Source organism: Megalopta genalis, chromosome 3 (assembly GCF_051020955.1).
Source record: "Megalopta genalis isolate 19385.01 chromosome 3, iyMegGena1_principal, whole genome shotgun sequence".
In the NCBI taxonomy this organism is placed as follows: Eukaryota; Metazoa; Arthropoda; class Insecta; order Hymenoptera; family Halictidae; genus Megalopta; species Megalopta genalis.
Window position 1 is genome coordinate 11,822,521 of NC_135015.1, and position 21,701 is coordinate 11,844,221.

General features: G+C 30.1%; 5 protein-coding genes and 3 long non-coding RNA genes across 12 annotated transcripts; 4 read left to right on the forward strand and 4 right to left on the reverse strand.

Annotated features, from left to right (window-relative positions):
• The first annotated feature begins 101 nt into the window (after positions 1-101).
• On the forward strand, positions 102-1,780 carry LOC117229469 (uncharacterized protein F58A4.6). The gene is made up of 3 exons (XM_033485958.2): positions 102-990; positions 1,063-1,177; positions 1,342-1,780. The coding sequence occupies exons 1-3, from the start codon at positions 614-616 to the stop codon at positions 1,636-1,638; spliced, it is 789 nt and encodes a 262-aa protein (XP_033341849.2). The 5' UTR covers positions 102-613; the 3' UTR covers positions 1,639-1,780.
• Positions 1,777-5,502, reverse strand: LOC117229456 (bleomycin hydrolase). 3 transcript variants are annotated; one of them, XM_033485938.2, is made up of 4 exons: positions 5,311-5,502; positions 3,557-3,870; positions 2,655-3,479; positions 1,777-2,442 (listed from the first exon to the last, which is right to left on the reverse strand). In XM_033485938.2, the coding sequence occupies exons 1-4, from the start codon at positions 5,312-5,314 to the stop codon at positions 2,227-2,229; spliced, it is 1,359 nt and encodes a 452-aa protein (XP_033341829.2). In that variant the 5' UTR covers positions 5,315-5,502; the 3' UTR covers positions 1,777-2,226. The 3 variants fall into 3 exon arrangements, with proteins under 3 accessions (XP_033341829.2, XP_033341830.2, XP_076376201.1); XM_033485939.2 differs by lacking the exon at positions 5,311-5,502 and adding an exon at positions 4,645-4,782; XM_076520086.1 differs by lacking the exon at positions 5,311-5,502 and adding an exon at positions 4,078-4,220.
• Positions 4,480-5,305, forward strand: LOC117229459 (uncharacterized). Its single transcript, XR_004492556.2, has 2 exons — positions 4,480-4,619; positions 4,756-5,305. It is a non-coding gene; the product is annotated as an uncharacterized LOC117229459 (long non-coding RNA).
• Positions 5,503-6,235: 733 nt separating the features above from the next.
• On the reverse strand, positions 6,236-8,310 carry POLDIP2 (DNA polymerase delta interacting protein 2). Its single transcript, XM_033485940.2, has 6 exons — positions 8,068-8,310; positions 7,577-7,732; positions 7,384-7,483; positions 6,921-7,262; positions 6,617-6,822; positions 6,236-6,537 (listed from the first exon to the last, which is right to left on the reverse strand). Exons 1-6 carry the CDS (start codon positions 8,160-8,162, stop codon positions 6,426-6,428), a joined length of 1,011 nt encoding a protein of 336 aa, XP_033341831.2. The 5' UTR covers positions 8,163-8,310; the 3' UTR covers positions 6,236-6,425.
• A 187-nt stretch (positions 8,311-8,497) lies between these two features.
• Positions 8,498-13,971, forward strand: LOC117229455 (glutathione synthetase). Of its 3 annotated transcripts, XM_033485937.2 has the most exons (5): positions 8,498-8,973; positions 9,363-9,477; positions 12,874-13,093; positions 13,219-13,576; positions 13,663-13,971. In XM_033485937.2, the coding sequence occupies exons 1-5, from the start codon at positions 8,683-8,685 to the stop codon at positions 13,822-13,824; spliced, it is 1,146 nt and encodes a 381-aa protein (XP_033341828.2). In that variant the 5' UTR covers positions 8,498-8,682; the 3' UTR covers positions 13,825-13,971. The 3 variants fall into 3 exon arrangements, with proteins under 3 accessions (XP_033341828.2, XP_076376199.1, XP_033341826.1); XM_076520084.1 differs by lacking the exons at positions 8,498-8,973; positions 9,363-9,477; positions 13,219-13,576; positions 13,663-13,971 and adding exons at positions 10,356-10,993; positions 11,058-11,464; positions 11,544-12,005 and having other exon boundaries at positions 12,874-13,090; XM_033485935.2 differs by lacking the exons at positions 8,498-8,973; positions 9,363-9,477; positions 12,874-13,093; positions 13,219-13,576; positions 13,663-13,971 and adding exons at positions 10,356-10,993; positions 11,058-11,464; positions 11,544-12,005; positions 12,613-12,690.
• Positions 12,425-14,195, reverse strand: LOC117229458 (uncharacterized). Its single transcript, XR_004492555.2, has 2 exons — positions 14,007-14,195; positions 12,425-13,799 (listed from the first exon to the last, which is right to left on the reverse strand). It is a non-coding gene; the product is annotated as an uncharacterized LOC117229458 (long non-coding RNA).
• A 69-nt stretch (positions 14,196-14,264) lies between these two features.
• LOC117229460 (uncharacterized) lies at positions 14,265-15,491 on the reverse strand. Its single transcript, XR_004492557.2, has 2 exons — positions 15,355-15,491; positions 14,265-14,872 (listed from the first exon to the last, which is right to left on the reverse strand). It is a non-coding gene; the product is annotated as an uncharacterized LOC117229460 (long non-coding RNA).
• Positions 15,492-15,644: 153 nt separating this feature from the next.
• Positions 15,645-21,541, forward strand: LOC117229454 (rabphilin-3A). The gene is made up of 10 exons (XM_033485934.2): positions 15,645-15,784; positions 17,972-18,130; positions 18,212-18,350; positions 18,469-18,945; positions 19,020-19,504; positions 19,566-19,750; positions 19,826-20,085; positions 20,180-20,326; positions 20,564-20,987; positions 21,243-21,541. Exons 2-10 carry the CDS (start codon positions 18,051-18,053, stop codon positions 21,368-21,370), a joined length of 2,325 nt encoding a protein of 774 aa, XP_033341825.2. The 5' UTR covers positions 15,645-15,784; positions 17,972-18,050; the 3' UTR covers positions 21,371-21,541.
• The last annotated feature ends 160 nt before the right edge of the window (positions 21,542-21,701 follow it).

Here is a 21,701-nt window from a genome sequence, read left to right on the forward strand (position 1 = left end):
CTACAGTAGCCAATGAGAGGATTTAATTCAAATCAAAGTATCTAAGTGTTCTTTTGAGGTAAAGCAATATCCACAGCATCTTTTTTTCATAAACACAATTGTTTCTGTAGTAACAAACACTATTAGTTATTAACTTCAAATACTATTTTATAATCAGAATATCTAAAATTTTCAATTGAGATAGTAATGTTATTCAGATTCTCTCTCTCTTGTTATCCCTACCATTCTCCTATCACACAATACACAATTGCATACACAGGCAATTGATTTCCTAACCTCAAATCATCTAAAATCTAAGAAACAGTGACCGTTACCACCGACAGTTACATAGTAGAATGCATATTTACAAATATTTACGAATGTGTCAGAAATGTTAAAGATCGAAAATATATGTTGGCTGAATACGTTTAGAAAATTTATACTGTCCATCTACGTAGTGACATAAAAGTTGTAATTTCATTAATGAAAAAGATGTGCTGTTCATAACAGTATTTGTGATAAATGATTGTAATATGTATTACTTATATTGTTATGTTTCAATAAGTTTACCCAAAATAATAAAACAATATTGTTATGCAAGTAAAAGTGCAATTATTTCGACAAAATAAGGAAAATGGATAATCCTATAAAGTTAATTATACATAAAGGAAGCACAATTTTTGACAGTGTTATTATTACATCTTATGCACTAATTAGATATGAACAAAAAGTGAAAGAAAATAGAGATACAGATCATATGAATACCGATACAAATCAATGTAACGGACACAAAGTGGTTAAAATAAATGTGATCTGTTTAAATAAGAAGGGATATAGCGCTTATCTTGTATCAGCTTATGTTACAACATTATTAAGTTCGCAAACATATCATACAGCTGCATATAAAAAATTGTTAAAATATTCACAACACAGGGTCCCAGATGAGACAAATTCGATAATAGTCTTAATGAAACTTCGTACACCAAAGAAACAATTTTTAGATTATAAAGGGTAAGAAAATCTTAATATTACTTTAATGTTACAAAAAATAATGTATAACAGTATTCAATGTTTCTGTTTTAGGAATGATAATATAACACAAATGGTATTGGAGAGACGAGAAGTTGATCATGCTATGTCTTGGTTGTCTACTCTAGGTGGAGCATTTTCTGCTTTAGGAGATGAATATCAACACTGTGTGAGTTGAATAGCACTTTTAATGAAGTACAAGAAATAGATGTAATACAATGTAGAATGTTGAAATATTTTTTAATTCAAACAATTATTTAATTTACCTTTTCTTTTGTTCCATTAGTAAAGTAAGTTACATATAAAATCGAAAATAATATATTTTTTATACAGGCTGAAATGGCAGGAAAAATTTCTGTAAAGCAATTGCAATTAGCAATGCGTCTTGGAGATCCACACTTGGTTGCTCGTTGTAAGTTATATGCTGCTCTAAGTTTAATCCAACAAGGTCATATAAAAATACCAAAAATAATTATAAAAAGTATTTATAAATTTGCAATTAATCAAAATGATGTTCGCTTGCAAAATATGTGTCTTGGTATATGGGCTAAACTGAAATATTGTTTTAAAAAGAAAATTAATCATATAGATTATTTTAGTATTAGATCAATACATCATCTTGACATTTAAAATTAAGCACACAAAATTTTATATTTATGTTCGAGAATAAATGAATTGATTAAAATATTTGTTTCCAAAAATATATTTTTCTGAAGTTATTAACAAAGGATGTAACAAAAAAGGAAACAGTAAATATTATACAAAAACTAAAGATTAAATGTTTTTATTAACCAAATACTTTTATGCAATTCTTATATTCTTGCAGTTTGCAACTACACAAATTTGAAGCTCACGCATACATTTAAATGATTATTTCTATGATTTCTAAATCTTATTAATTATATATATTTAAAGAACTTCTAATTTTTGGTTTTTCATTATACTCAACATGTATAAAGTATTGTATTTCAAGAATTAAAGGTAACTCAAATATAAATGAATATCAAACGAAAAGCAATACCACTATCATTAAGAAATATATTAAATTATAGATATATCAGACGGAAATTATAGATAATCATTTCTTGATCATTATGAATTAACTAAAAAAATGTCAAGAACAAGCTGTTCTTCGTTATACGAATGTGCTTAGAAGTTTATTTTACGATTAATAACTGAAACCGATCTAATTTTTAAATATTTAAGTTTAGATCTTCATTAGCGGGCAAGAGTACCCATAGGATCCCACGCAGGTAAGATAATAGGTTCCTGTTTAAATACTTCCAAAACATCTGTAGGTACTAATTTTTTATCAATGACTATTTCAAAAACAAATTCAGAAAACCAATCTGCCGTTAGTAATTCATATCCTTTTTGACCATGGTCGTCTCCCCAAGAATTTTCTACCCGAAACTTTTTAATTTTGCCGTTCTCCTGAAAAAGAAAAAGACTGATTATAATTAATTTTGTACATCAATATCGTTTTCAGAATTTATATTGAAAAATACAAATTATGTGTACGTAATATAAAATTTCTAAAGTAAACGTGAATACATTTTTAGTTATAATTTTATAAAAGATTATTTTAGCTATTAAGGCTACCATAAACTTCCAAAGAAATTCAATATGATCCTTTATAAACTTACGTCAATTGAAACTGCAGTAAATACCATTGCATGCATCATCATAGAATCTCCGTAAATCAATCTATCTGCTTTAGTAAGATTGTCTGTATCTGTCCCAAACATTAATTTTAAGTCATGTGATCTCATATCGACAATACCCTGTTTGCTTATTACACGTTTATTTATATCACATCCAAACCATACAGGCTCATTTCGTTTTATACTTTCTGCGGCTAATTTCATTAATACTTCATATGGTTGATTATTGTATAATGTTGATTTTCCACCTACTACATTTCCCAAGTAATCTATTGTATAAAGTTTACCATATGGATTAGATGACCTTGGATCTGTTACTAAACATACTTTATCATCAAAATTATAATATGGTTTTACAAATTTGTTATAAAACTCCAATGGTGTAATCGGTCCAATACAGTTATAATTCTTCGATTTATCATAATATTCCCAAGTGATTTTTTCTGGCGGAATGCCTAAACAGATACCAATTATTCGATACAATACACTCATTTGTTCTCGAATCTTGTCTTCTAATTTTTCGTCTGATGCCCCATTAGACACCATATCCCTGAGAACTTTACAGTATTCTCTCAATTTACTTTTTAAGATACTGTTCATTTGAGAACTAGATTCACAACTGTAGGATTCAGGAAAGCAACTTTTAGGAACCAAACCATGACGATTTACAATATTAACAATCATTTCCCATTGTCCTCCATCATATAAAAGATCTTGTAATAAGTATGACACTAAGCGACCATCTACTGGTTCATTTCTCATAGCACTTTTTACAGCATTATGTAAGAAATAATTGCAACGCTCGACCTATAAAATAATTGATATATCCATAAATAAAATACTTTTATCTTATACATAAAGTATTAGTCTAGTACAATATTAACCTTATCCCAGAAAAATAGATATGATTGACTAAATTCAAACTCATCCAAATTATATTGCTTCATAAATATAGGTCTTATAACATTTAGAATTGCAAATAACCAACATCTTCCAGATCGCTTTTGATTTGTAATAGGTTTTCCTTCTGTTTCAATCTTATGGGTAAAGACATGTTGTGACTCCTCCAAAACTTTTCGTGAAATACAAGCCTCTATAGGATGTGATCTTGTACATATATTTTGTGCTAATATATTGCGGCTGTCTTCATAAAACTTTTCACGTAATTGAGCTAATACTTCATTCGTAAGTTCTGCCACTAAATAAAAAGAACATAATGAAACATTAGTAATTTGAGCAAATTGAAATTATATTATTATTATTAATTTAAATTATGATAATGTAGAACATATTTTTTTTAATTAATTACATTCAAGCGCCATTCCCACAAATGACAAAAGAAAGAAACAAAGTAACTAATTTCATGAATTGAAACAAACATAAGAAAAACAAACAACTCATTCACCCTTAATTATTCATAACATTGCCCATTATCAAAAATTTCGGTAATTGTCACCGATTTCAATGGCATTGAAATATGTTGTCAAGGTCATCTTTCTTAACAACTCTTTTCCATACATGTTACCGTCATTCGCTTTTAGTTTTCGAGATATTCACGAAAATATATTTTGTGCATATAAAAATTTATGCGAGACGCGGAACATTGCTACCATAATTTCCGCCTCCTCATGGACCTAACCGCACTAATATCATCTTCCTTGTTTTCTTCTTTTTCCTTCCCAGGTAATCGAAACGCATAGACTAGGCTAGCTAGATAGGCTACCTTGACGTGTATGTATATGCAGAAACAGAAATATTAGATGAGCGCCGGTCACTGCCTCACGCACGCAAGTTGACACAACATGGACATATAAATGAAATTCAACGTAGTAGTAGCAAGTTTTTCGCGAATATCTCTTAAATTAGAAGCTAGCAGTGGTAACATGTATAGGAAAAAGTTGTTAGAAACCATAACCTTGACAACATATTTCAAAGTTCTTGAAATCGGTGAGGATTACTCTATTGTAATTACCAAAATTTCTAATATGCTCTGCATAAGTGTGTAATATAAATATGTGATATATAAAAGTAAAAATTAACAAATAATTTTAAAACATATAAGATGTGTGTGTACTATTCACAGCAAACGAGAAGACACCTATACCATGCGGTGCCATAAAGCTTTCTTCATTTAACTACAGATGATGTGACGCCATTAAACACGAATCTAAACAATGATCTAAACGCGATCACGCTGCATAGTATTAAACTGGATACAAAATTACAATGAAATAATACAAAATTTTAATATTATATAATTATTACAAATTAAAATTAATATGGTATTAAAATTTAAAAAACAATATGTAGTTATGATTGTATGAAATTATACCGAGCTTTAAGGATATTATATTAGAACCTAAAGAAACTAATTATATAATAATAATAATATTGTTTGTCAACAACATTAATTTTGCTATTAAATAGCGCGAAAATAGAAAGTATACATGTCAAAATGGCTGATAAAACCGGGGAGTGGCTAAACAAAATGTCTGACTGGATTCTACTTTCATCACAATATCAACAAAATTATATTTCCATACTTATAGATTAGTACATATATAATGGTATAAACATACACATGTAAAACAGAGTAACAAAAACTAAAAATATAAACGCAAGTAAAAGGGTAACTCACACATAGTGTTGCACAAATTCTTCTCACTTCGACAGTAATGGGTTCAATGGATTCAATACACAGTGCAGTTTCTACTGGTTCTATATGGTCGGAGCGTTAGGACAAGAGGGGAGCAGAGGTCCCAGACGTTTGATCGTTCTTGGAATTTCTATCCAAGACCAGTGGTGTCCATTGGTGCCTAGTATGTCCAATGGTGTCAGGGATTCTGTTCGAAATTTGCTCCAAGTGGCGGACAGGAGACCTCACAAATAGGATTGGACGATTCTAAAGGATTGCCAATGGATTCATTGGCTCATCCAATCCCATTTGTGAGGTCTCCTCTCCGCCACTTGGAACAGATTTTGAGCAGAATCCCTAATACTATTGGACATACTGGCCTTGAGTGGAAATTCCATGAACGGTCAGGATGCTGGGAGGTCTGTTTGTGAGATCTCTACTATAGCACATTTCAGAGCAGTCTCACGATTCAGACATGATACGTCGCGTCAGATGGCGTTGATTGTCGTATAGCATGTAACATGGACTTTCATGCCACTGCTATCCCCACTACTATTCTCACCCCGAATCACCTGCGCCGGTTTTCCTCACAATCTGAGCACATTGTGGGAGCCCCACGTGGTCTCATGGTTCGCCGTCGATTTCCTGGTAACAATGTCCACAGCCTTCTATAAGGGTGATTTTGGAAATTAGGACAGGTTACACATTTGTACTGCTCTTTTTTAAGTAAAAATAGAAAAAGATGATAGACGAAAAATACGATCTCTGTTTGTACCAATTCTCCTGCCATGTGCCATTGCAGTTTATTCTCGAATGCAACCAATCCATCTTTTTTACTATCCTGCGAATAAAAGTACTGACCCAATTTCGTTAAGTATTGACAAGTATTTGCAATATTTATTTGATTAATACTAATTACAAAAAGCAATTGTGTTTATATATTTTATTTAAGCACTTATAATAATCGACCCTATTTATAACATTTTTTAAATTCATCATAACAGTCAGTATCATAAATATTACTACGTAAATTAATTTAGTTTTAATACATATTGAATTTTCAATAAAGCAGACGAATTTAATTATAATTATTTTTCATTTAATGCTGAAAAATTTAATCATGTACTTGTATTTGGAGAAGGTGGTTCTTCTGCTTTTGATTCCAAAGAAAATGGTGGGATCCTACAATCAAATGCATACCCATCTTCTCTTTCCATTCTGAATGTACCCCTAAAAAGATAGAGTTTTAGCCTAAATCTAATATTTTTTAATTAGATATGAATATATCAAATCGTCAGAAAATACATACCACATATGTCCACTTGCAGCTTGTAAACTCACATGACTACTATATTGAAAAGCAGGTAAAAGTTTTGACAAAATAGGTTCTTGTCCAACTACACCTCTTCCTCTAACAGTTTCTAATGTTCCAGAAAGACTAAATATTCTCCAGTGTCTTTCACGTAACTGTACACTTAATTCACCCAAGTTCTCCAAGCGGATACAATATCGCCACTATGTAATATATATTTTATGTTGTCAATAAACAAGCTTCATATTAACTTGAGTCTGAGTCTTTTTTCATCTGACATACTGTGTGCCATAATACGTACCCAATGTATAGCTGCAGTTTGACTGCCTCTACAACCCATATAAAATGGTATAACAGTAACACGAATATTTTCGGTAGTCTCCTTATGTACATCTGATAATTCCAGCCATGGATGATTCTTTTTCTGCCACGCCTTAAGAGTTTCTTGAGCAACAAAACATGGATCTTGGTCTGGTTTATATATTAGGAATTTATCAAAAAGTTCATGTTGTAATGCTGTTTTCTCATTTGTTGTATAAGGTAAGATATCTTCGTGAGCTACATAGTCCAACCCTGGTATTGCATATAAACTACGACTACTTTCCTGGTTTCCCAAAAATGTTACTGCTTCTGTTTGAGCACGCTATATATGTGTAAATAACATTTATATATTGAACCATTTGCAATAGACGGATCATAAATTTATAAAATTTATTATTTATAAATTTATGTCATACAAATATATTTTAATTTATTATACTTACTATGTATGGACAATCTCTCTGATCAATTAATACTTGATAAAATGTATGAGTTCTACCTTTTACTTCTTTCTCTACACTGTTAAAATTACCACCTGCACTTCTAAAATCATATATTATTTGAATTAGAATTATACTATATACCTATAATAATAAATTATCATTATTTTAATGTAAATCAATATACTAAAATTACTCGTCTCTTTTATTTGGAATATCTCTATCGTAAACCTTTGCTACCCATGGAAATAATATTACACCACGATAACCAAACACTCTATGTAATATTAGTTGGCCAGTATCATATTTTCCTTTTAATTTTGGTGTCTCCAACTTTCCCACTTCAGCCAATCTATATTACAAATATATTCTATGAAATTATAATTCCACCTTTAATAGAATATACAACGTTTTAAAAATAATAAGACAAAATTATCTGACATAAATCCTGATTATTATATATATATATATATATATATATAGATACGTACAGTATGAACAAAACAAATATGTAAAAAATCTTTAATCATAGACATTAATTACACTTTAAACTACAAACTACACATTCAGAAATGTTAAATTAATATGATTTTTAAGAATTCTTTATAAATAACCACACAATGTATTTAATCATCTACTTGCAATAACCATATTAGTAATATTTAATATAAAAGAACTTTACGTCACCTGATATGTCTTACGTGATAAAAACAAGACTTTTCTGGTACTTTAAGAAGGTAACGTTTCAATTTACAAGCAATCAAATTTCGCGCAAGTTCCATTCTTTTTTATTATTGAAATCAAATGTTTAGTTTAATTTGAATGGCATAAAAACGAAAATACATGACAGTGCTTTCTTGACATTTCATGAGATTTTTATTGACTACGTTGTAATACGCACGTTATATACACAAACTATTTGTCGCGTATTTACTGTAAAGGCGAGTTTTCATGATAGAAATGCATACGTATGTAGATATGTACAAACGCGTTGCTGAAATGAAAATAAGTGAAAGAATGCCGCTCTGATTGGTTATTGAACAGATTTACTATTGGTCAGATTATGAGGCGGTAAGACTTGTCTTGTTCCTGTATCTTCTCGCATGATGTCTTTCTAACAACAAACCATACAGTCTATGATTTACAGCATGACCGGTAGCTGTGAATTGAAAACAAAATATTAAATTTTGTTAACAGAATAGACAACGTATGGTTATAGTTTGAGCATACAAATATTTTTATATAATATTTGTTTCTACGGAACACTTGTACACAAATTTATCGAATGTAATATTAAATGAGATGAATTTGTCAGCAATTCAAAGATACATTCTGTTGCACTGCAAAAGCAATATCAATTTTACTACTTGTAGAAAAGTAACGACAACTTTAACATCGTATAATCTATCATTAGTGAAACCTGCATCTCTTATAAAATTAAATTCGCAACATAATTGTAATAATTTCTTACATAGTAGTAGAATTCAATATGAGGAAAGTAAATCTGACATTAAAATTAATAAAGAGAAAGGTACCCTCCAATTAAAAAAGAGACCTAAGAAAAGACCTTTCCCAAAGAGTGAAGACATTGGTGTAAGTAATTAGTAAATAGTAATCATAGTATTGATATTTTTATTTTATAATAATTCCCTTATATTGTGCATATGTAATTAGCTTATTTCACACATTCTTTTCTTTCATTTTGTCTTTCTTAGTCTCCAATAAATTATATTATAATACATTATACTAGCTTACATTATATTATATTATTTGAAGAGCTCCCTTTTTCTTAAGGGCATAGGAAATCAATTACAGTGTTATTGCATTCATACTATTATGCATTAATATTGCAATGACAGCTTGGGAGTGGACAATTCTGTTTAAAAGTTTGTTCTAAGAATCAAATTGCTTCAAAATACCTACGTTTATGTTATCGTGGAATAATTTCTATTATTATATAATATAGTATTATATATTTATAGGTATGGAATGTAAAAGCATTAGCTACTGCAGAAGAATATGACTTAGAAAATTTAGTACATGGTCTTTTAGAGAAGAAGTTATATGTACCCGACACAATCTGTACGACAACTAGCTGTAAGTACAAAATTTGCATATACACATAAAAACTTTAACATTAGAATGGTATAAACATGTTTATTATTGATCAATACAACAAAAAATTTGGATAAATTTATATAGTAGAGTACTCTTAAGTGTCCATTATACAGCATTACCGTCTCAATCGTCGTGAGCAGTGTGACCAGGGGTTCCAGATGCCTGACCATTCTTGAAATTTCTATTCAAGACTAGTAGTGTCTAGTGTGTCCAATGGTGTCAGAGATTCTGCTAGGAATCTGCTCCAAGTTTATGAGAAGACCTCATGAACGAGATTGGATAATTCCAATGGATTGTCAATGGAATTCATTGGCATCATCCAATCCCATTTGTAAGTTCTTCCCTTCATCACTCTAAAGCACATTCCCTTTTTTATTATAAAGTTAAATAAATTAATTTTATCCAAGATTCACGGATGGCATGCTAAGCTTCCACACATGTATTAGATATGAATGAGTATTTTTCTCACTCCTACTTTCCTGGAAGAAAGTCGTATAATGGTCAGTTGTCTAGGATCCCTGAGAGTGACCCAGGGACAGTGTACCCAGATTGCAACAGAAACCAATGTAGGGAACTCAGGGTAAGGGTAGTAATGGGGAGAACACTGGCATGAATATCGACGTTACATACTACACGATGGTCAAATTTCTAAAAACTGGTATATAACATTAATTAAAGGCAACATACAGTCATACTATACTACTACTTCATTAATATTACTTGAATATTTTTATCATAAAAATATGTGACAATATATTATTTAAGTACTTTATTATCAAAATTGTCAAATCATCAAATTATCAATCTTTAAAATTATCAAATAGAAAGAGGAAGACAATACAAGAAGATATAAAAAAATGAACATGGAGTTGTTACTTAATTCATGCATATCGGAAAAAGAATTAGAAGAATTAATAGAGAAAGCAAAAGATTGGGCACTAATACATGGAATGTGTATGAGGTCAAAAACAAATTTTAATAGAAATACTCTACAATTTGCACCATTTATATTGATGCCATCCCCATTTCCAAGAAAAGAGTTTGAAAATGCTTGTCAGATTCAACCAAAATTAAACTTACTTATACATAAAGTAGCACAAGATTTTAATTTTTTAAAAGAAACGTTAGAAGAAACAATAAAAGTTGACAGTTTCACTAGAGAGTTATTTAAAATATGTGAAATTATAAATGCTGAAGGAGGTTCTGCACAAAAGATATCTCTTGGTATTTTACGATCTGATTTAATGTTAGATACAAATTGTCCAACCGAAGACATGAATAATATATCTATCCCCTACTGTAGTTGGAAACAAGTCGAAATAAATACAATTGCTTCTGGTTTTGGTTGGTTAGGACCTGCTTCGACAAAATTACATAGATATGTGTTGACAGAACTTGGTTGTCATGAAAAAGTAGAAAATTTGCCAGAAAATGATGCATTAGAAATAATATGTTCAAGTATGATAGAAGCATGGAATATGTATGGTGATCAACGGTAGGCTCATAGTTAATTGAATTTTACAGATGAAGATATTAAAAATTATTATAATTGTTTCCAGAGCAGTCATTTTATTTGTTATTGAAGACGTTCCATATAATATATGCGATCAATGCTTTCATGAATTTGAAATTAAAAAGCAAAATCCAAATATCAAAGTAATTCGTCGAAACTTAACACAATTAACTGCTGCAACCAAATTGGGATCCAGTAAGAAATTGATAGTAGATAATTTTATTGTAGCTGTTGTATACTATAGGTGTGGGTATGAACCTGGACAATATCATACGAGAAAAGAATGGGAAGTAAGATTACTTATAGAGAGATCTTTAGCAATTAAATGTCCCACTATTCAGTATCATTTAGTGGGAACAAAAAAAGTTCAGCAGGTTCTTGCAAAGCCTGGTGTAATCAATAAATTCCTAAATAATGAAAAGCTATGTGCTGAAATTAAAGAAATATTCACTGGTAAGTGAATCATTTTTATGATACAAACAGTAACTGATTTTGTTGTTGACAATGTATTACATTGTATTATTTCGTACAGAACATTATTCATTAGATTTTAATGAATATGGAAATGCAGCTATAGAAATGGGGATTGCAAATCCACATCGATTTGTACTCAAGCCTCAACGAGAAGGAGGCTGCAATAACAAATATGGATTAGATATAAAATACTTTTTAGAATCTGTGAAATACAAACAAGACAGGGTAGCTTGGGTTCTTATGGACAAAATCTATCCTCCAATTCATAGAAGTTATATGGTTAGACCAGAGAACAATGCAATTATAAAACCTCAAGAATTAGTTTCTGAGCTAGGAATATTTGGCATAATTATTGCTGATGAAAATAATGTGTATATTAATAAGCAAGGTGGACACATGTTGAGAACTAAGTTAGCTACTGCTAATGAAGGTGGGGTAGCAACAGGATTAGGTGCTTGTGATAGTCCGTTCTTAGTAGATTAAAACATATGAATCTTTAAAATTCTTATGAATTGACAATGTAAGTTAAAATCAATGTTTAATCAATTTGTAACATACCTCTATAATGAATTATAGTCTATTTTCATTTATTCATTAACATTTTGTATGTAATTACTCTAATTACTTATATTACTGAAATTTTTAGTTTTTACTTATTTCTTAAGCTAAACATTGCTATTGTTATTGTAGCTTATTTTTGGTGATATGCTTGTGACTTACATTGTAATCATTGCTTTATACTGGTTTCTATTCTCTCACTCTTTATAACATCATCTTTGTTTGTTATCTAACATTTTATGTTTCCTTTCTCTACGGATATATTATATATATATAAAAATAATAAATATTATATATATATAATTTTTTTATAAAATTAAATTAGAAATTTAAATTAGAAATATAGACAATGAAATTTTAATTCTAACTTAAATTTCTCACTTCGCAGTTAGCAGTCTTTATTTTATCACATATTGTTTCATAATATAAAGTATAATAGAATAAGAGTATAAAAACATAAATATAACTATAAACTTGTTTATAAAGTAGTGTAAACTTAAGTATTATCATATATCCTGTGCTAGTATAAGATAATTTGACACAAGAAAATTCATTATAAATCCTAACAGGAAACTGAAATATTATTGTTGAAATACTAAGGTAACTTGTAAACAAAGCCATAGATTGCATTTTCGCCAAGGAGAAAGTTACTTCAAATGACTTCAGGTACCCCCATTTCCAGATTGTGAGACATTTTTAGGACATCCTGTATAATTGTAGTAAAAGTAAAATTTTAAAATATGTACTGAATAATGTACAAATTAAAAAGTGTAGTATGATATTAAAAAATTAGTACATATTGAATTATTTATCATGCATTACATTTGCAGCTTTACCAGATGTCATACATGCAGTTGCAAAGTATGAAGTAGAATTTGAACCAAGAGAAATATTCTTTTTTCGGGAAGGCACTGTAGTGATGTGGAATGTCACTGATCTTGAATATGACAGTATATTAAAATTTTTAAAAAATTATGAAGAGAATTCTTATACAGAGTTCATGATTCAAGCAGAAAGAGAATTAATGACATATGCTCATACAGATAGTGGGTAAACAAATTTATATGCTTTTAGAATGTATCATAAAACATTATTTTTCATTGTATTTAATTTATTTTTCCATTTCTAATTAAATCTTTATATATTTATATATTGTTTTATATAACTCTTGGCAGGAAACAAAGTCACATTAAAAATGGAAATATTATGTTATCACTGACTGCAACAAATCTAGATAAATATACATTTTCAAATGCAATTGCTCAATCAGTGAAACTAGGTATATGGGAAGCATCATTGGATAATTATATAGACTCCATAGAACTTGTCACTGAGGACTTAAAATTTGGCAGAAAGCTTAGAATAAGTCAGCAAGAAGTATTAAAAAAACAGGGAGAACTATTTGCATTGAGACATTCAATCAATTTAAGTTCGGATTTGTTAGATACTCCTGACTTCTACTGGGAAAGAGACGATTTGGAAATTTTGTATCAACACACATGTTCATATTTCAATATTACAAAACGTACAAGAGTAAGTTGTTAATAGGTGTTGATAAAGAATATTTCTAGTTTTTTAATTGTTATCGAAGATGTATTTAATCTAATTTTACACTACAGGTTATTAATGAGAAAATAAGTCATTGTGTGGAGCTTGTTGGAATTTTATCTTCGCATTTAAGCGACCGTCATCATATCCGTTTAGAATGGATGATTATTGTCCTTATTATGGTTGAAGTTGGTTTTGAAACAATACACTACATAGACAGATATTTAGGTTAACAATGTAGTCAAATAATTGAAATTATTTATTATGTATATTGTGCATATTTATAAAAAAATCTAAATATGCGTTAAAAATGAAATTAGATATGTAACATTTTTAATATTTTAACATAATATAATAAAATAAAAAATTAGTACATTAGATACCATGATTATTTGTTATTTAATTATCTACCTACCTGTTCACATTTTTAGGTAAAAACCTTCCTTTTTTTAAAATTAAAACTGCCTTTTTAAAACATGTAAGAACTCATTAAAATTTAGATGAAATTTAATATCTATGATTTAAAGGCTTAATAATTTTAGTCGGCTGAGTTTCTTTCATCTCTGTCGTGTATATGTATGTATACATAAGATACAGGCGACGCAACGGCTACAAAGCATAGCACGTCAATAATTGCAATATGGGACAAGGACATACATTTTCCTCAACACGGTGTTTCTGATTACGTATAATTGACGATAAATTAATATTGTGTATTCATTTACAATGAATTAACAACATTTCATTTCGATTATTCCTATTTTGGATTTTTATGTAATTTGTTTGTAATTCCATTTTTATTGAACTTGTGTACATACTATATATCATTACTATTTTGTATAAATATATTACTCATCATAAATGTCCCACGTCAAAAGTAAACAATATATTTATACAAAATAGTGATATGAATCTTAGTTTTACAGATATACATGTATGATATTTTACAAACAGTTTGAGATTCGATATATATTTTCACACAAGTGTAAGTGAGATACCTAAATTATGAATTATTATGGCGGAAATAAATATTAAGATCTTTAGAACCGGCATGGGGATCGGTTTTAAGGATTTATTATGGATAATAATTACATATATCCAATAATTTTTTAATCAAATGAGCTAAAGTATGTATTAATCTAATATTACAAATAAAAGATCACGAGACTTTTTTAATGAATATAAACATGTAATGTTTGTACAGTAAGAGTGGCAGAGTGTAAGGGAGATAGTTTAGCAACCTAAATATTGTAAACCGAGTCCCTTTTCGTATCCGGAAGTCTGAAAATAAAATATTCTGTTCTATTAATATATATTTACGACATTGTTAATTAAATTATCCGTTTACTTTATTATTTTCTATTTTGTATTCAAGTTGATTAAGTAATCCAAATAACATTTCTTTTTAAAAAAAACGTATGACTAAGAAAATATTTAATAAATTCTTTAAATACAAATTTATTGAAATATAAAATAAAATATTAGTTCATTCGAAGTAAAAGAAAGATAATTTTTACGTGCAAATAATTGTAATAACATTTGTTGATAAAATTTTCAACATGCATTTAAATTACTGAAGTCTGTAAAACGCATATTGAATTTTCATTATGGGCTCAAATAAAGAAGTTCTCAACTAATTGCAATTTCTGGAAATATTCTTTTACACATTATCTAGTAAAGTCCTTCGTACATCTCAAGAAAAATCCTGGTCGTATAGTCCAATTTTAAAAAAAGTTATTCGGTTTTAAAAGGTGTATACTTACTTTTGCTCATTACTGTATACTATTCGAGAACATAAACATTTTTTTAATATGTTATTTAAATAATAATGTTTAAGTTTAGTGCGGACTTTCGATATACTTGTCAGTAAATTTCCTAGATACATCCCTGTGAATCGCACGCATGCCACGCACCCTCTTGCGCCAGTATCGAAAGAGAAGTGGAGTCGTAGGCTAGTTTCTGCGATAATACATAGCACTGCATAGCACCCACTTGTCGGCTTGCTGATAGCGTGGCAAGTACAGTTCTATACTCTGTCCTCCACGCAAGTCATATCCTGCGGACTGTTTCGTAATTAGTAAAGACACCAGTTATCCGCAACCGTCGTACTGCCTAACATTCGATAATTAAAGTTTGGTGTGACAGCTTGTCCTTTAATTAACACTCACATGACAGAAGAAATTCACAGATTTCGTAAGTATATGAATTATTTCGAACAACTGCTCACTTTTAATAAGAAAATTCCTATCGCTTGTACCTTATTGGCGGATTAATAAATAAATTTTATTAATTGACAAGACAGAAGTTTCACAAAGCAACGTATGTCCACCGTTCTTTCCGAAAGAATTTTTGAAACACTTTGTCCTTCATTATAATAATCTATCTTACAGCTAACAATGAAGTAGATAATGTCTGATATCTTTATTGTGCTACATTTTCTATGAGAAATGGTTAAATGAATGATAGTTTACAGTCTAGAATACGTAATTGCGGTACATTTGATTCGCAAGGTACGCGTTAATTCGTTTTATGTAGTTTTGGTAATATTATGTACGTGTGTAGTGTCGGGTAAATTGTTTGCAATGCAACGCATGAGTTATGACGATACGTGTCACAAGTTTCGATTGATCGCCCTTCAACATAGGACTTTCGCGCTCATTCTTTTTTTCAGTCACTATAAGACTGCCACGCGTCCGACACGAGCTATCCCTCCCTTCCTCGCCCTTTCCACGCAACCACTTCCTAACATTTTCCCTTTCTGTAATGACTAATGTGACTATAGTCCATATGCAACGCAATGATTTCACACAAGACCTTATCTGATCAACACGGTGTATTATAATATAGATTTGTGTTTTCTTTATTATTTGTTCGTGCATGTGTTTCTTTATAATAATTACAAAATTACGATAATTACGAAAAAATATTTGGCGATAAAAATATTTGATTTCTCTGTTACGAGAATAGCTTCCTTCCGGTTTTTAACCCATTCAAATACATTCTGTTATATTTAGAAGATATTCTCCCGGGTTTTGTAACTATTAAAGTTGTTCCGTAACAAGAAAATAAGGGTCGACGCAAGAACCATTGCAATATCGATTATGTACAAATATAGATAGTCTTCTTTTAGAAACTTAAATCACGTAGAAATGAAAACAGATACTTGTTGCGCCCGTATTTTAAAATGGAAGCTATTCTTTCGGAATACACCTTATTTTTCGAACAAACGTTGACACAAGTGCTATATTTAAATCGCAATCGTAGATACGTCTATCACGAATGTATCCGTATATAACGAATTTCAAAGGAAACATTTGTCCGAAGCAATTTTTGAGATTTCTCCCTGTATTCGTTATACTGATAACGTGCATAATCTAACTTTATCTTGTCCATACTATTTTTAATCAATTGATATTTCGTGCAAAAAATAATTAATTCTTCACATAATAACAAATTTGATTAGGAATCAAAAAATATAATAAATATTTAACGTCTAATATGTGTATCCCATAAAATAAATACTTTAAAAGAACTAATATTTTTCTGAAAGAATAACTAATATTATTATGAATTTGTAAGACTATTATTTATTATTAGTATTTTATTTAATACTCATATGATGATACGAAAAATAATCACATGCTTTTACGTTTTTATCGACAAGATAAAAAAATAAGTGTGTTACAATTTTCTTCTCTGAAAGTTTTTAATTGTTAAAACTAATTAACTATAGTAAATGTCAGAACGTGTTGTAAGAATTATGTACGTAAAGTTGCTTTTACGTTTTTATCGACAAGATAAAAAAATAAGTGTGTTACAATTTTCTTCTCTGAAAGTTTTTAATTGTTAAAACTAATTAACTATAGTAAATGTCAGAACGTGTTGTAAGAATTATGTACGTAAAGTTGCTTTTACGTTTTTATCGACAAGATAAAAAAATAAGTGTGTTACAATTTTCTTCTCTGAAAGTTTTTAATTGTTAAAACTAATTAACTATAGTAAATGTCAGAATATGTTGTAAGAATTATGTACGTAAAGTTGTAAATAACGTGAATGATAGAAATTCTAGCATGCGGAAAGAGGAAATGTTTTTGCGGCAAAGAATATCAGCCACGATCGTTTCGAGGAAATGGCATCTAATGAAGCAACTAATTTAAAAAACGTACATTTAGAAAATATCTTTTTTATTAGTTTCTATACCTTCTCATCTCACACCAATTTTGTGTAACAATTCCAATCAATCGAATAATTAACAAGATTTCATTATAAAAATTTCACTTCCGTGGAAAAATAATTTTATAACATTAATAATTTAGTAGTTAAATTTTATCTTATTTTATATATCACAATTCTCTTTTTACGTATATTTATTTTTCGTAGGATAAACTACATTACACAATGTTCATAGTATATTTAAAATGATCTAAGGGTTACATTAATCTCTTTCTCACTAATCACTATGGACATCACAGTAAAAGATCCAGGTAGAGGAAACAGATGGGTTTGTCCAAATGATCGTCATTTAGCATTGAGAGCAAAGTGAGTATAAATAAAATATATTTGACAAGTATATATAATTTATATTCTCTACTAAATATATTTATTTTGTTCTGTAATCAGATTGCGCATAGGATGGTCTGTGAAGACTGGTGCTCTAGATTCAAAATGGGGTAATTATTCAAATTCTTACACTGCTGGTTCAAATCGTTGTGCACAATCATTTGTATTGTCTGAAGAAGAGCAACAAGCAATCATAGAGGTAAATGGATTCATTAATAAAAGACGTTAAAGTTTAAAATCACGAAGTTGTAAAGATAATAGTAAAAGTATAAATTGAACGTTTACATATATATGTTATCTTTTTGCTAATATTTTAGGTCATTCAAAGAGCTGAAGCCCTAGATTTATCCGAACAAGAACGAATTGGTAGATTAGTAGAGAGACTAGAAAACATGAAACGTAATGTTTGTATTGTCACTGGAACAAGGATGAATGAGAGAAGAAACTGTAGTAGCCGTTGTTCTAACAGTGCGCATTGCGTATGTTCCTGTGCTCTATGTGGTGAAAAATTTGGAGCCGTACTGGGTGCAACACCAAATCTTTGCAAGGACTGTCGTAAATACATATGTCAAAAATGTGGTATAGAAACTACTGAACTTAATTCGGCATTTCCAAGTACAGTTTCAACAAAAAGTGTGCTAGATAGAACAACTATGCAACGAATTGTCAGACGTTCAAATAACAGTCAAAGACAATTTCTTTGTCGTATATGCGCAGAGACCAGAGAAATGTGGAAAAAAAGCGGTGCTTGGTTTCTTAAAGGCATGCCAAAGTACATTTTGCCCGAGAAAAAGGTATTTCAATTCACCCTAGTAATAAAGTAATTGATTGAATAAAATAAATATATTAACATATTTGATTAAAACAGGAACGTGGATGGTCGCGAATTGGTCACAAGCAGATGTCTTGGACTGTTGGAGGAAACAAATCTCTGGAATTAACAGAACCTCACGATTCCTCTTCGGATGAAGAAGTAACGCGACTTTCGCCATTTTCGAATTCTGCTCAATCAACTAGCAGTGTATCTAAAATATCACCGGGACAGCGATCCAACGACTTATCACCGTTGAATAATCGTGAAGAATGCTTAGATCAATTAGATAGGTCTACTCTTTCAATTACATCTCAATGTAGTCGTATTTCACCAACTTCTTCAGTTGCGAGTTCACGATTGCGAACGAATGGTAAAGCCACTCATGATCCCCAATTTGAACAACGTGTGTCTTTCGAGGATGAAATCATCACTGAAAAAGTTAAAAAATCCGACAATCCCAGCGATATAAATAACGATACTCGTAGAATAGAGTTTAACTCATACAATCAATTAAAAAACTCTCAGGTACAATCTCTCAGGTACGTAAGAATGCTAGACAAAAGAGTAGAAGTTTAGCTAACATCAGTTAACACATTGTAGATTGAATTCGTCAACGGTTCCAATGAAACTGGGAACGACAATCATTCCAACGGAACAAGTACTAGAACAGTTTCAAATCAAAGAGAAATACATGGGCCAGCACGCAAGTCAATTTTACTTAGAAAAAGAGAACCCGCACAGCAACAATCAAATCGACTCGTCACACCTACAAATGTTGGAGCACGGTGACTAATATTCAAAATAACAGTCAAAAGAAATGTATAATTATAAAATTAATCTTATACTACTATGATACATAGGAGTGGAGGAAAATTATGGAACTCTAGAAATCTCCTTGCAATACGACCCAGCGGATCAGTGCCTCCAGTGCAAGGTGGAACGAGCACGAGGCTTACGACCAATGGATATTCATGGTCTCGCCGATCCGTTCTGCAAACTGAACATATTACCAATAGATCCAGTAGCGAATACGGAACGTCTTCGAACAAAGACAGTCCACAAAACACGGAATCCGGAATTCAACGAGACACTAAACTTTTATGGAACGACGGAAACAGACGTACGAACAATAACAATTTTTTACTCTAATAACAACTAGGTTGATTATATCGATGATTAAAGAATGCGAACAATTAATGATTGTTTCATAACAGATATGGAATGGCAAAGCACTTCACATCCTGATACTCCAGGACGATCCAGCAGGTCAAGACTTTCTAGGAGAAGCGAGGTTTCCCCTGCACGAGTTACAACCCCGTCAAACCAAACATTATAATGTCCCATTACAAGATTATTATCCAGTATGTATAATTAATTTCATCCTCTATAATCAATCTTAGATAGCTTGAAAAACGCTAATTAATAGAATATTACAATTAATAGTTTATAAATTGTTCTCTACATTTGAGTTAGTATTATTCATATGATTATAGATATGATTTTTCTAATTATTTCATCGTGCCTTCAATTTCTCGCGACGGCCGACTTTACTTACATTATTGCAGACACTAAGATATAAGAGCTCGACGTTGGCATAGGTGAACAATGAAGAAGCTGCATGGGGTGTGTTTTCCAGTGGACGGGGAAAGATTGAAGTGGCTCTAAGTTACTGTACAAGACGTAGAGCATTGATGGTTATGGTTCAACAAGCTGCAAATCTACTTCCAATGGATAGTAATGGATTTTCTGACCCATTTGTCAAGTTGTGCCTTATAGAAAATGTGACAAACAATCAAAAACAACGTGTCTTTGACTATTCAATTGCACGTATCACAGGCAGAAAGCTCATGTCAAAGAAAATCATAGGTCGTAATTCTCAGAACACAACAATCAAGTGGAAAACTTTAAATCCCAAATGGAATGAAGAATTTATTTTTACTATGCGGTTGACAGATCTTACAAAACTTGCATTACACATTACAGTGTGGGACAAGGACTTTGGCAAGAATAACGACTATCTTGGTAAAACAAATATAATAATATATGATAATAAAAAGTAGAATGTTTACCAATTAAATGATTGTCTTAAGGACTAAAAAATTGATATAGTATAAAATAAAAGTGATCACATAAATACAATATCAGAAGCATATAATATATACATATAATGAAATAAATGTCATTGAACATATTAAATTTTAGTAAAATTTAAAAAATTATTCACTAGTCTAGTACTTTATATTGTATTCCACTTATATGCATTGTATTATTATTTAGGTGGACTTGAATTAAGTTCTAACAGCAAAGGAGCCCGACTAAAACATTGGATAGATACAATTAAATTTCCAGATCATCAGCACCAAGCTTGGCACAACTTAACAGATACTGTTTTTCCCACAGAATAATAATTTATACTTCCTCTTTTGAATACATTATTTAAAATATTTTAATAAGGTTACTAGTTGATACACGTTACCATATACAAAATATAATTTATTTACACTTGATCTGTATTATTGCTCAAAGTGTATTACCACAAAAAACTAATACAATAATAAAGACATTACATTAAATAATGTGTTTTATTTTCTTCTAATTTCATTGATATAATACATTAAAAAGAATTCTTTTAAAAATGTAATAGTGAGACTGTAGTTTTTATGTATTAATAGCAAAACATAATGAGAAAACACATTTTTGCCTTAGCTTACATAATCTCAGTCTGGTAATAATAAA